This window comes from Macaca mulatta, chromosome 5 (genome assembly GCF_049350105.2).
Source record: "Macaca mulatta isolate MMU2019108-1 chromosome 5, T2T-MMU8v2.0, whole genome shotgun sequence".
NCBI lineage: Eukaryota > Metazoa > Chordata > Mammalia > Primates > Cercopithecidae > Macaca > Macaca mulatta.
Window position 1 is genome coordinate 161,976,177 of NC_133410.1, and position 12,865 is coordinate 161,989,041.

General features: G+C 39.3%; 1 protein-coding gene across 3 annotated transcripts in view; it reads left to right on the plus strand.

The window, feature by feature from the left end:
- MND1 (meiotic nuclear divisions 1) overlaps positions 1 to 12,865 on the plus strand; it is a 73,177-nt gene that overhangs the window by 42,987 nt on the left and 17,325 nt on the right. For 2 of the 3 annotated variants that reach the window (NM_001258106.1, XM_015139353.3), the window contains 2 exon segments: positions 9,675 to 9,749; positions 12,633 to 12,747. In NM_001258106.1, the coding sequence (NP_001245035.1) occupies positions 9,675 to 9,749; positions 12,633 to 12,747 (190 nt within the window). 3 annotated transcript variants of the gene reach the window in all.

Consider the following 12,865-nt stretch of genomic DNA (forward strand, 5'->3'; position numbering starts at 1 on the left):
TGTACTTATTAAGTGGCTTCACTTGTCCTTTATGTTTCTTACTTGATGGGATTTTCATACTCTTTCTATGTCCATTATTCAGGATTTCTGGACTACGTTTCTTATTTCCAGGTTCTTAATGTGTTCCTCAGGGTTGGATTGCTGGAAATTTAACCCTCTGGTTAAGTGGAACATTAATATGCTGTATTCTTGCTAGCTTCACAGAGTGTTTTCTTTTAATGACTACTGTCTTACAGCATATAATGAAAAATAACTTAATCCGAAAATATTCAACAAACATCCAGTACTCACTACCTGCAAAGCAATACCTTAAGGTGTTCATTACCCAGCTATATTAATTTTGTGAAAAGATCTGAGCCAATGATACTGTAACTGTATATGTAGTGGGTACTTTATAAATGCTTATTGAATGAAGAGCTTTCCTGGCATGCATTACTTTATTCCAGCCACTCTTATTCTTGGACACTTTGTTGTATTTCCCAAAGTAGAGGAATAGGATGTTTTAAATTTGATATCTCCCAAAATTTTTCACAGCCTTCATAGCTGGCCAGCACTATATGAAAGAGATTATTATTAAAGTTTTATCCATTGTAACAGTTAAAATATTTACTGTGTTAAAGGCAGAAAATTCAAGTTTACTTTGCTTAAAGGATAGGGGAGAGATTGATTTAACGACTTGTTTAACTTCCAAGTTTTCAAAAGTAAAGCATGGTCCAGGCACAGTGGCTCATGCCTGTAATGCCAACACTTCAGGAGGCCAATGCAGGAAGATTGTTTGACTCCAGGAGTTCAAGACCAGCCAGGGCAACGTGGTAAAACACTGACTCTACAAAAAAAAAAAAAAAAAAAAAATTAGCCCAGTATGGTGGTGCACACTTGTTTTCCCAGCTGCTCAGGAGGCTGAGGTGGGAGGATTGCTTGAGCTCGGGAGGTCAGGGTTGCAGTGAGCCATGATCATGCCACTGCACTCTAACCTGGGTGACAGAGTAAGACCCTGTCTCAAAAAAGAAAGAAAAGAAAAGAAAACGGTAGAGCATGCTTCAGACATCATTTAAGACTCTGACTCAATTTCTCTGCATTTATCTTGGCTTTTCCTTTTGTGTGATGCTCATGTCCTCAGGTTGGCTTTCTTCATGATGACAAGATGGATGCCAGCAGTAATTTGGGCTCTTTGCCTCTTTGTAGCTGTGTAGTTTAGAATCCAGAGGGCAGGGAGAATTGTTTCCCACAACCACTGAACAAAAGACTTTGAACTGTAACGTAGACAGTGGACTTTGGATGATAATGATATCAATGTAGGTTCACTGATTGTAGCAAATGTACCATCTTGTGTGGGATTTTGATAGCAGAGGAGGCTGTACATATGCGGAATTAGGTCATATATGGGAAATCTCTATATCTTTCATTCAGTTGTACTTTGAACCTAAAACTGCTCTAAAAAATAAAAGTGTGTTTTTGGTTTTTGTTTTGTTTTGTTTTGTTTTTAATGAATGAGTCCAGGCTTGGTGGTTCACGTCTGTTATCCCAGGACTTTGGGAGACTGTGGCAGGAGGATCTCATGAGGCCAGGAGTTCGAGACCAGCCTGGGCAACATAGTGAGACCTCTTTACAAAAAAAAATTTTTAATTAGCTGGGTACGATGGTGCACACGTGTAGTCCTACCTACTCAGGACGCTGGAGCAGGAGGATCACTTGAGCCCAGGAGTGTTGAGGCTACAATGAGCTATGATTGCACTAGTGCATTCCAGCCTGAGCAACAGTGGAGACTGTGGATCACGAGGTCAGGAGTTCGAGACCAACCTGACCAACATCGTGAAACCCCGTCTCTACTAAAAATACAAAAATTAGCCAGGTGTGGTGGCACGCCCCTGTAATCCCAGCTACTCAGGAGGCTGAGGCAGGAGAATCGCTTGAACCCGGGAGGCAGAAGTTGCAGTGATCCAAGATCGCACTGCTGCACTCCAGCTTGGGTGACAGAGCGAGACTCCATGTCAACAACAACAACAACAAAAAAGAAATCAAAGTAGACCTAACTATATATGCAGATATGGAAATTTCTCTGAAAATAGCGAGGCGTAAGACACTACATAACAGATAATCCCCTATATGCTTTTAAATGTTATCCATATTGATCTATATCTAGATGTAAAACAAAGAAATAAGACAAGAAGGATGCACACTGGACTTTACAGGGGTCACTGGGGAGGGGGTTGTGGGGATGGTGCAGAAGTGGAAAGGCAAATGAGAATTTTGTTTTGAGTCTTTTAAAACATGAATGTGCTCACATTTTAATATTTTAAGAATATATTCATATAACAGGAAAATAATTTTTTAAATACTAGTTATATATGTTCATTATATGGAAAACTTAAAAGTATGTTTCACAACACAGAGATAATCATTGCTTAGATTTAGTGCATTTTCTTGCAGTGGTTTTTGTTTGTTTTTTTTTTGGTCATAGATAGGCTCTCAATGTATTATAGTTTTCCTTCTAGCTTTTAAAAAAACTCAGTTGTATCCCACGGGAATTTTTCGTTGCCATTAAAAATTCTTTGAAAACACTTCCATCGGTAATTATGACATATTTATACCATGAAATATTAACATTTCTCTATTGTTGAGACAAGTGTATTACTCCCATCTTTATACATAAATATATCTTTACAGTGTTCATTGTTTCCTTATGATTAGTTAATTTTTAAATGGAATATTCCCTTTATTAGAAGATACAAATTTTAAATTTTAACATAAACAAGGCCAGACTCAGTCACTCATACCTGTAATCCCAACACGTGGGAAGTCAAGGCAGGAAGATTGCTTGAGCTCAGACATTGGAGACCAGCCTGGGCAACATAGTAAGACCCCATCTCTACAAAAAATGAAAAATAAAAAAATTAGCTGGCATAGTGGTGCATGCCTGTAGTTGTAGCTACTCAGGAGGCTGAGGCAGGAAGATGGCTTGTGCCTTGGAGATCATGATCACACCACTGCACTCCAGCCTGGGTGACAGAACAAGACTGTCACAAAGCAAAACAAGGAAACAAAAACCCAAATAAATAAATAAATTATATGGCTTTTTTTTCTTTTTAAAGCAGAATGGAAATATAACCTTTTTTTCCCACAACATAGTGCATGAATTTTGATAAAGCAGTAGACTGATCTAGTTGCTTTTGCTCTTGTCTCTCTCTCATTCTCTATTCCTTGGCATTCTTTCCCATCTGTGAACGTCTCTGTACTCCTCCTTTAATGCTACGACATTTTTTTAATTTCTAAAAAAGTAAATCAGAATTCCAATGCAGCCAGCTTGAATCAGTCATTCTGTGTCTTATGAATAGTCAGTTCCTCCAGGCAATGAATTAGCCCTTTAGAAAACGTTGGTATTATTTTTCTCAATCCTGATTATCTGTATAGGTGACCTGGAATGCATTTAAGGGAAGCATTGTGTCAGTTCCTCAGATCTAAAGATGGAATCCTAGGCTGGGTGTGGTGGCTTGTAATTCCAGCACTTTGGGAGGACAAGGCAGGAGGATCACTTGAGCCCAGGAGTTTGAGACTAGCCAAGGAGTGAGACCTTGTCTCTACAAAAAAAAAATTAAAAATTAGGCATAGTGGTGCATGCCTATAGTCCCAGCTACTCAGGAGGCTCCGGTAGGAGGATTGCCTGAACCCTGCATTTCAAGGCTGTAGTGAGCCATGATCATGCCACTGCATTCCAGCCTGAGCAACAGAGTAAGACCCTGTCTCAAAAAATGAATAAATAAGGATGAAATCCTGTTTTTACAGGATTTCATTTTTACAGGATAAGTAGTTTTTATTGTTGCAGCTGCAGTTGGGTTCTGGGTTACTGAGTTTTTAAAAATTATTATTCGCTTTAGTGAAATTTGGAAGTGGATTTGTTAAAGTATGTAATTGTGGCACGAGATTTTTCTCAGCTGCTTTGCCAACTGGAAACCTCCACAGCCAGCAGCACCGCACTAGCCCCAATCTGGGCCTTGCTCAGCCCCAGGCCTGCTGCTGGAGGTACCCTGCCCACTCAGCCCACCTGTGTTACAGCTTGTACTCCATTTGGCAGTTCCCGAGCTCTTGTTCTGCTTCCAAGAAGAACAAGAATACCCTGACAATTGAAGGGTAAGAATGGACAGAGAAGAATTTCATTGAGCAACAGAACAGGTCTCATTGGAGAGGGATCTTAGGGGATGGTCCCCCCACCCCATAGTCCGATGGTTTCTCTCCCAGTGTGGCTGAGTCGGGGGCTTTTATAAAAAGGGCACAGAATAGGGGAGTGCAAACTGATTGGTTTGTGAGTATGCAAAGAAACTAAAGGCACCACTGAAAGGTGAGCACAGCAATATAGAAAACCAATTATGAAACGGTAGGTATATGTAAAATAGGTGAAGGGTGGGGATCAGAGGAAAGCCACCAAATAGGAAGATGGGTTCTCAATCTAGTCTGTGGATTTAATTTGTAGTTTGGCTTTCAGGCTTTAAACTGTCTTTGGCTTGGAGGTGGGGTTTCACCAGGGACCCACCCCTATCTGCCTAGGCATTTGTCTGCCTCCTGCCATTATCAGTTGCATTATAGAATGTTGAAGACTTTGCTCTTTAAAGGAATATTATGATAAATACCTTTTTATTGTTTATTAATTTTTTTTTTTGAGATGAAGTCTTGCTCTGTCACCCAGGCTGGAGTGCAGTGGTGCGATCTTGGCTCACTACAACCTCCGCCTTCTGGGTTCAAGCAGTTCTCCTGCCTCAGTCTCCTGAGTAGCTGGGATTACAGGTGTATGCCACCACAACCAGCTAATTTTTGTATTTTTAGTAGTTACGGGGTTTCACCATGTTGGTCAGGCTGGTCTGACCTCAAGTGATCCACCTGCCTTGGCCTCTCAAAGTGCTAGGATTACTGGTGTGAGCCACTGCGCCCAACCCATGCCTTTTTAAAAATACAGGCTATCACCTCTCTATTTTTGTAAATGTGGACATTTGTATTTCTTTTAAAGACAAACATTAAGATGTTTTCTTGTTCGGTCTACAGCATTTAGCAGTAATTCATCTTTGCTTGTGAACGAGATAACATTTTTCTATAGATAAATATCCTGTGTGTTTTAGTTGAGTTTGTTACTATAAGAAAATAGATTCTTGTTTAGTTCACTAATTATCAGAAGTGTGGTGTCCCCAACTGGCAGCATCACCTGGGAACATGCTAGAAATGCACGTTATTGGACCCCACCGCAGATGTGCTATTCAGAAACTCGGGAGGTAGAGCCCAGCAACCTGTGCCTTAAAAGCCCTTTGGGTTCCACTATATGCTAAAGTTTGGTAACTACTGGTTCAGATAGTTGATATACAGTGACTAGAAATCTCAGCTTTTATCACATGAGGGCTGCATTTGGTTTATTTCCAAGGTATAGGTTCGGAACTATGGCAGTAGTGCAACTGTATAGATGAAAAGCTGATAGCATGGGCGGCCCCACAAGAGTTGCTTTCATTGTTTGTTTCCAGTGGTTGGGATTTTAAGAACTATGCAGTGAGCCAAGAGTCCTTCACTACTGAGTTGAACCAAATTATTTCAGTACTTAGGATAATTAGCAGAAGCTTTTCCTTTAATAACATCATTTGGATTGTGCCTCCCTGTATTACCAAGATACTTAAAATGACAAGTTATGAATTCCATGCTTCACATTTGAAATATGTAAGATTATTTTTGTAATTAAGAAATTTCTGGCCGGGCGCGGTGGCTCAAGCCTGTAATCCCAGCACTTTGGGAGGCCGAGATGGGTGAATCACGAGGTCAGGAGATCGAGACCATCCTGGCAAACACAGTGAAACCCCGTCTCTACTAAAAAATACAAAAAACTAGCCGGGCGAGATGGCGGGCGCCTGTAGTCCCAGCTACTCGGGAGGCTGAGGCAGGAGAATGGCGTAAACCCCGGAGGCGGAGCTTGCAGTGAGCTGAGATCCGGCCACTGCACTCCAGCCTGGGCGACAGAGCGAGACTCCATCTCAAAAAAAAAAAAAAAAAAAAAAAGAAATTTCTGAATGAGCTGTTTTTCAAATGCTTTTAAGTTGTAAGTAATTCCAAACAGATGTATAGTACCTGAAAGACTCTTAATTAATATAATTAAGGTATATATCCTGGCTGGGTGTGGTGGCTCACGCCTGTAATCCCAGCACTCTGGGAAGCCCAGGTACATGAACTGCTCGAGCCCAGGAGTGCAAGACCAGCCTGGGCGACATGGCAAAGTTCCATCTCTACAAAAAAAATAAAAAAATTAGCCGGGCATGGTAGCATGTGTCTGTGGTTCCAGCTACTTGGGAGGCTGACGTAGGAGGATTGCTTGAGCCCGGAAGGCAAAGGTTGCAGTGAGCCGAGATCCGGCCACTGCATTCCAGCCCCTTTCTCAAAAAAAAAAAAAAAAAAGTGTATATATACGTATGTGTGTATATATATATAAAATGTCCTTAAAATGTCCTTTCATTATTGTCTTTTATATAATTAGTAACTGTTTGGATAGTGTCTGTCTGGTTATTTTAAAAACATTTTTAATGGAAAAATGTTATGCTAAAATATGTGTGTTTTTTTAATTGGAAAAAATTATTTACTCCTAAATTTAAATGTTATGTATATATTTTAATTATTTCAGGCAGGTCCTTCAGGGTGGAATATTAACTTCTATTTTATTTTTTTTTTTTATTTTGAGATAGAGTCTCACCCTGTTGCCCAGGCTGGAGTGCAGTGGTATGATCTCAGCTTATTGCAACTTCCACCTCCCAGGTTCAAGCGATTCTTGTGCCTCAGCCTTTCAAGTAGCTGGGATTATAGGTGTGCGCCACCACTCCTGGCTAATTTTTGTATTTTTAGTAGAGACAGCATTTCCCCATGTTGGTCAGACTAATATTAACTTTTAAAATATGACTTTATTTTATAAATAGGAGCTCTTTTTTAAAAGAACTAGATCTTCGGCCGAGTGTGGTGGCTCACGCCTGTAATCCCAGCACTTTGGGAGGCTGAGGTGGGTGGATTGCTTGAGGTCAGGAGTTCGAGACCAGCCTGGCCAACATGGTCAAACCCAATCTCTACTCTCTACTAAAAATACGAAAAATTAGTCGGATGTGGTGGTGGGTGCCTGTAATCCCAGCTACTCTGGAGGCTGAGGCAGGAGAATCGCTGGAACCTGGGAGGCAGAGGTTACAGTGAGCCAAGATAGTGCCATTGCACTCCAGCTTGAGCAAGAAGAGAGAAACTCCGTCTTAAAAATATATGTATACAGCAGATTTTTTTTTTTAAACTTAGGAAGATAATTACTTGCAAGGAGAGGTATAACTGGTTTGTAGTGGTGTCTGCCTGGCATTATCTGTAGATCTTGTTCATGCTACGGATTAGAATCAGTGACTGGAGAGCTGTTAAAGGAAAGCTTACAACGGTCCCTTTATGCGTACTGAGACGTGAAAGATTTCCCAAAGCAAGGGTAAACTTACCAACTTTTTGAAGATAGTATTTCTGAATTTCAAGCAAAAAAAGGATATCTAAATTCTATCCACTCTCTACATATGACTAGATCATATTGTGAACAGTTAGTTTTGTGTGTGTGTGTGTGTGTGTTTTCGGGGTAGGGGAGCAGTTTATTTGTTTTTTGAGACGGAGTCTCGCTCTGTCACCCAGGCTGGTGTGCAGTGGTGGGATCTTGGCTCACTGCAAGCTCCACCTCCCGGGTTCATGCCATTCTCCCGCCTCAGCCTCCGGAGTAGCTGGGACTACAGGTGCCTGCCACCATGCCCGGCTAATTTTGGTTTTGTATTTTTAGTAGAGACAAGGTTTCACCATCTTAGCCAGGATGGTCTCGATCTTCTGACCTCATGATCCGCCCGCCTCGGCCTCCCAAAGTGCTGGGATTACAGGTGTGAGCCACCATGCCCGGCCGTGAACAGTTAGTTTTTTATAATCAGCCAACAGAAATTAAATCCATCCAATTATTAATTATTTTCTAAATGTTTGTAATTCAAGAATGAGGGAGGAGTGAAATATTTTTTAAGAAGGTCAAATGAATCTGTAATTTCTAACTAGTTTATAGCAAAAGATGTGGAGAATTTAGTATTCAGAATTTCCTGTGATTATTTGTTTACTTGTAGACCCAGGTGAGATTAACAAAATTGAGACAAAAAGCCAACACTCTGAAATTAACCAGTCCTTTTTGATGTGTAGGCCTACCCACATGCTAATCAGCATTCAATATCTGTAGTCTCTTTATGCTGGTGTTATTTAATCCATTTCCACATACAACTTATCTACTTTCTAAGCTGAGTAAAAAGTTTAAACTGATGACTTTTAAGATATATAAAACAGGCTGAGCAACAGGGCACACACCTGTGATCTCAGCATGTTGGGAGGCTGAGGTCGGAAGATTGCTTGAGCCTGGAGGTTCAAGACCAGCCTGGGCAACATGGCAAAACTCCATCTCTAGAAAAAATTTTTAAAATAGCTGATTGTGGTGGTGCACACCTGCAGTCCCAGCTACTGGGAGGTGGAGGTTGGAGGATGGCTTGAGCCTGGGAGGCAAAGGTTGCAGGGAGTCATGATCATGACACTGCACTCCAGCCTAGGCACCAGAGTGAGACACTATCTCAAGAATAAAAAGAGAAAAAGATATAAAACATACCTAAACTTGGCAACAGGCTAGCAGATTTTTTTCTTGAGAACATGATATGTAACTATGCAATTCCTTGTGAAGTACTATATGTAATAATAATAAGTGACAAATTTATTATTGACTTAGTGAAATAGGTCAGGTATTTTGAAAAGACTTTATTCGGAAGTGAAATGAAATTTGCAGAGAGAATTTATAGAAAAGAGATTTTTTTGGATTTTCAAATTCAGTTTCTTTTTTGTTTCTTTTTTTTTTTTTTTTTTTTTAAGTAGCTGGGACTACAGGCTCATGCCATCATACTTGGCTAAATTTTTTTGTATTTGTTGAGATGGGGCTTTGCCGTGTTGCCCAGGCCGGTCTCCACCTCGTGGGGTCATGCGATCTGCCTGCCTTGGCCTCTCAAAGTGCTGGGATTACAGGCATGAGTCACCGTGCCTGGCCTTCAAGTTCAATTTCTAACTAAATAATAGACCTCAAGTTACTTGGAGTAGGAGTGGGGAACCTAATAAATAGAGACTATGTGGAAAAGATTAGAGGCATGATATTTGTTTCATGTATTGGCATGGAATAAAAAGAAAATGTTTTTTAAACTTTTTTTTTTTTCCAGTGTACCCTAATGATTAATGGTCTTTGGTTTTCTTCAGATTGGAGAAATTAGTTCCCAGTATAGTGTTTGACTTTGTTTTCTTTTTTTGTTTTTTTTTTTTTTGAGACAGGGTCTTGCTCTGTCACTAGGCTGGGGTGCAGTGGCCCTATCTCGGCTCACTGCAACCTCAGCCTCTCAAGTAGCTGGGACTACAGGCGTGCACCACCACGCCCAGCTCATTTTTGTATTTTTAGTAGAGACGGGGTTTCACCATGTTGACCAGGATGGTCTCCATCTCTTGACCTCGTGATCCACCCGCCTTGGTCTCCCAAAGTGCTGGGATTACAAGCCACTGCACCCGGCCAACTTTGTTTTCATAAACTACTACATGACTACATGGCAGTTTGTCTTAGCAAGCTATTTTATTTGTTTTTGATTCTCTAGTTGTCTGAGGGAAGCCAAAAGCATGCAAGCCTGCAGAAAAGCATTGAAAAAGCTAAAATTGGCCGATGTGAAACGGTAAGTTTGTGTCTATAGATTCTTTTAATAATGACAATTCTACATATTAGAGTAAGGACACAGAGCTTCCTGTGAGGAGGATGCATTTCTACCAGAAGAAAAGGAGATCATAGCCAAGGCTATGAACGTTTGACCCAGTAGGATTCACTAATTGTGAGTCTAGATTTTGTTATTATTATATATGGTAGCATAGCATAGAAACATAAACCCTAGAGCCAGACTGCCTGGGTTTGAAAGTCTCCTAAATTCTGTTTTCACTTTTCTCTGTTGCAAAATGAGGAATAATAAAATCTATTATACTTCATTGGGTTATTGTATGGATTAAACTAGTTAATATTTGCAAAGCACCTGGAAGAGGACCTGGTACATGGTAAGCCCTGTATAAATGTTTATGTAAATTTTTAAGAGTCTTTTTAAAAAAATTGTATAGAACAAACTGAAAACCATCAACATAGTATCTTTGTGGCCTTGTAATATTTAAAAATTTTTAAAATAAATATTGACCTTTTTTTTTAAAGTGCAATCTTTTTCTAAGTATTAGGTTAGAGATTTTAAAAAATCATTTTACTTTCTATTTTCATCATTATCTGAACTATAGACTTATGACTTTAAAAAATATTGAAGATCAACATGAACCACTAAGCATTTCATCTGGGCCTCTATTTGTATCACTTGATTGGGAAAGAAAGCAACTGGAAAACTTGTCACATAGTAGAAAGGGATATAACAAAGCTTTACAGTGGCTTTATGCTTTCAAAGTTATTTCACGTATGTTGTTTTATGTGAATCATCAGCACAATCACAGATAGGAATTGGAGAATAGTCGTTTCTAAAGAATATTCAAGGAAAGGTAAATTCTGGGCATAACCTGAAGCTGTTCTGTTTCTTCCTCAGTTGACAATAGCAACTACCACTTTATTTGATCCTTTTGTTTGTTTTTTTAAACACTGGCAATAACTTGTAGAACCACCTTCAACTAATGGTGACATACACTTGCCCTGAAGTTGTCAGCCAGTCTACTGTTAATCCACTGAAACAAGTACATCTTGCAGGCAAAAACCCATCAGCAAACATAGTTGCCGCCTGCAGATATCAGAAGAGCTTAATGGTTCAGAAATGTTCCTAAGAAAGATGAAGTCTTGTGCTCATCCTGATCTTACCAGCCAGGTCTTTTCAGAACTACCTGGCGCCTATCTGCTAGATATTATTCTTGATGATGGTGGCGATCCTGCTGTTGGTAAAGAAGAAAAATAGCTAACATGTGTATTCTGCTTACTCTGAGCCAGGCAACTACTGTTCTAAATGCATTTTGTATATTTATTGAATCCTACCAGCAGTCTAGGGAGGTGGCTACCGTTACTGTCTCCATTTTGCTTTTTGAGGAACTGGAGGCACAAAGAGGTTAAATAATTTGGCAAAGATCTCAATGATAGTGACTGTCTAAGATTGTTTCAATGCGTGATACCTGGAGAACTATCATTGTATTCACAATGGATGTTCACCACTCTGCTTCTCCTGTCTTTTTTTCTCCTCTTGATTTTGTTTTGTTTTATTTTGTTTTTTGGTTTGTGTTTTAGAGATGGAGTATCTCTGTATTGCCCAGGCTGCCCTTGAACTCCTGGGCTCAAGTGATCCCCCTGCCTCAGCCTCCTGAGTATCCGGTACTACAGGCAGGCGCCACCACACTTGGTGACAGTGTTCCTTTTGAAGCATGTATAATTTGGGTATTGATGGCAAATAATGACTTATCTTCTTATATTCTAGTTATTTTAAAATCTCTCCTGAGCTGTGAAGTATGATATACACTAACCATGTGTGGCTATTTATATTTAAATAAAAATTAGCTACAGTTAAATTTAGTTTCTCAGTCACAGTAGCCACATTGCATATATTGAGTAGCCACATGTGGCTAGTGGGTCTTGCAGTGAAGAGTGCAGATCTAGAAAGTTTTCCTCACTGCTGAGAGTTCTGTTGGGGCGTGCTGCTTCTGAGCGTGCTGCTCTGTATACACAGTCTCTTGTACAAATGCTAGCAAAGGAACTGTCTTCGCTTTGGAACCAAACGAAACAGCTAAAAGCAAAGTAGAAAAATACAAATAAAAAATACAAGGTAGTTGGGAACCTTACAAGTCGTGTTAAGCAGTTTGAACTTTACTTGATTTTGCCTCGGATTTATCCTATGATTCTGTACTATAATCTTTGCGAACATTTGGTTTTTGTTTGGGCTTTTCAGGTTTCAGAAATACAAAATGAATACGTATAGCACTATGACTTCCACCTGCTAGTGAGAAATATGGCTAGACATTTCAAATGGTTTTTATTGGATTATATTGTATTTTGAAGCTTTATTCTGGTTTACCTTTAAAGAATAGGTAGTGGGAGGCCTCAAGCTACAATTGTGTTATTTCTTTAAATGTATATAAAATATTAAGGATATATTAAAATATTCTTAAAAATTGAAAAATTGTCTAGAACACTGTTAAAGATAATTGTATAATGATCAATGTTGTCTTAAAATGTTACTTACATATATAGCCTTGTGAAACTACTCAAAAAATAGTATAATTTTTTTCTCTAACATACGATGACATGGTCATCTTAGAGTTCTAACATGAACCTCTCACCTATTTGTGAGCATTCTATTCTGCATATTAACTCCCATTTAGTTATTCAATATATATAAAAGATGCTTGAGATTTCAGGAAAGATGAGAATTGAGCTTGTTCTTATACTGTGACTATCTGTGTGTGTATGCTTATATATATAATATCAAAAGTCTAATGCACATCATTTATGAGAAATAAAATGAAATTGTTATAAAATGTATTACGTTACAACATACAGAATTTTGTCTTAATTGAACATAAAACTATTTGGAATGCAGGAAGAGCGAACCAGGCTAGCAAAAGAGCTTTCATCACTTCGAGACCAAAGGGAACAGCTAAAGGCAGAAGTAGAAAAATACAAAGATTGTGATCCACAAGTCGTGGAAGAAATACGTAAGTTTGTATCATATCTTAGGGGTCTTTAACTTTGATAATGAAAAAGACTTTATATTTCTAGTTGCCTGCTAACCATTCTCCATATACATGAGAAAATAAAACCAGTTAAGATAGT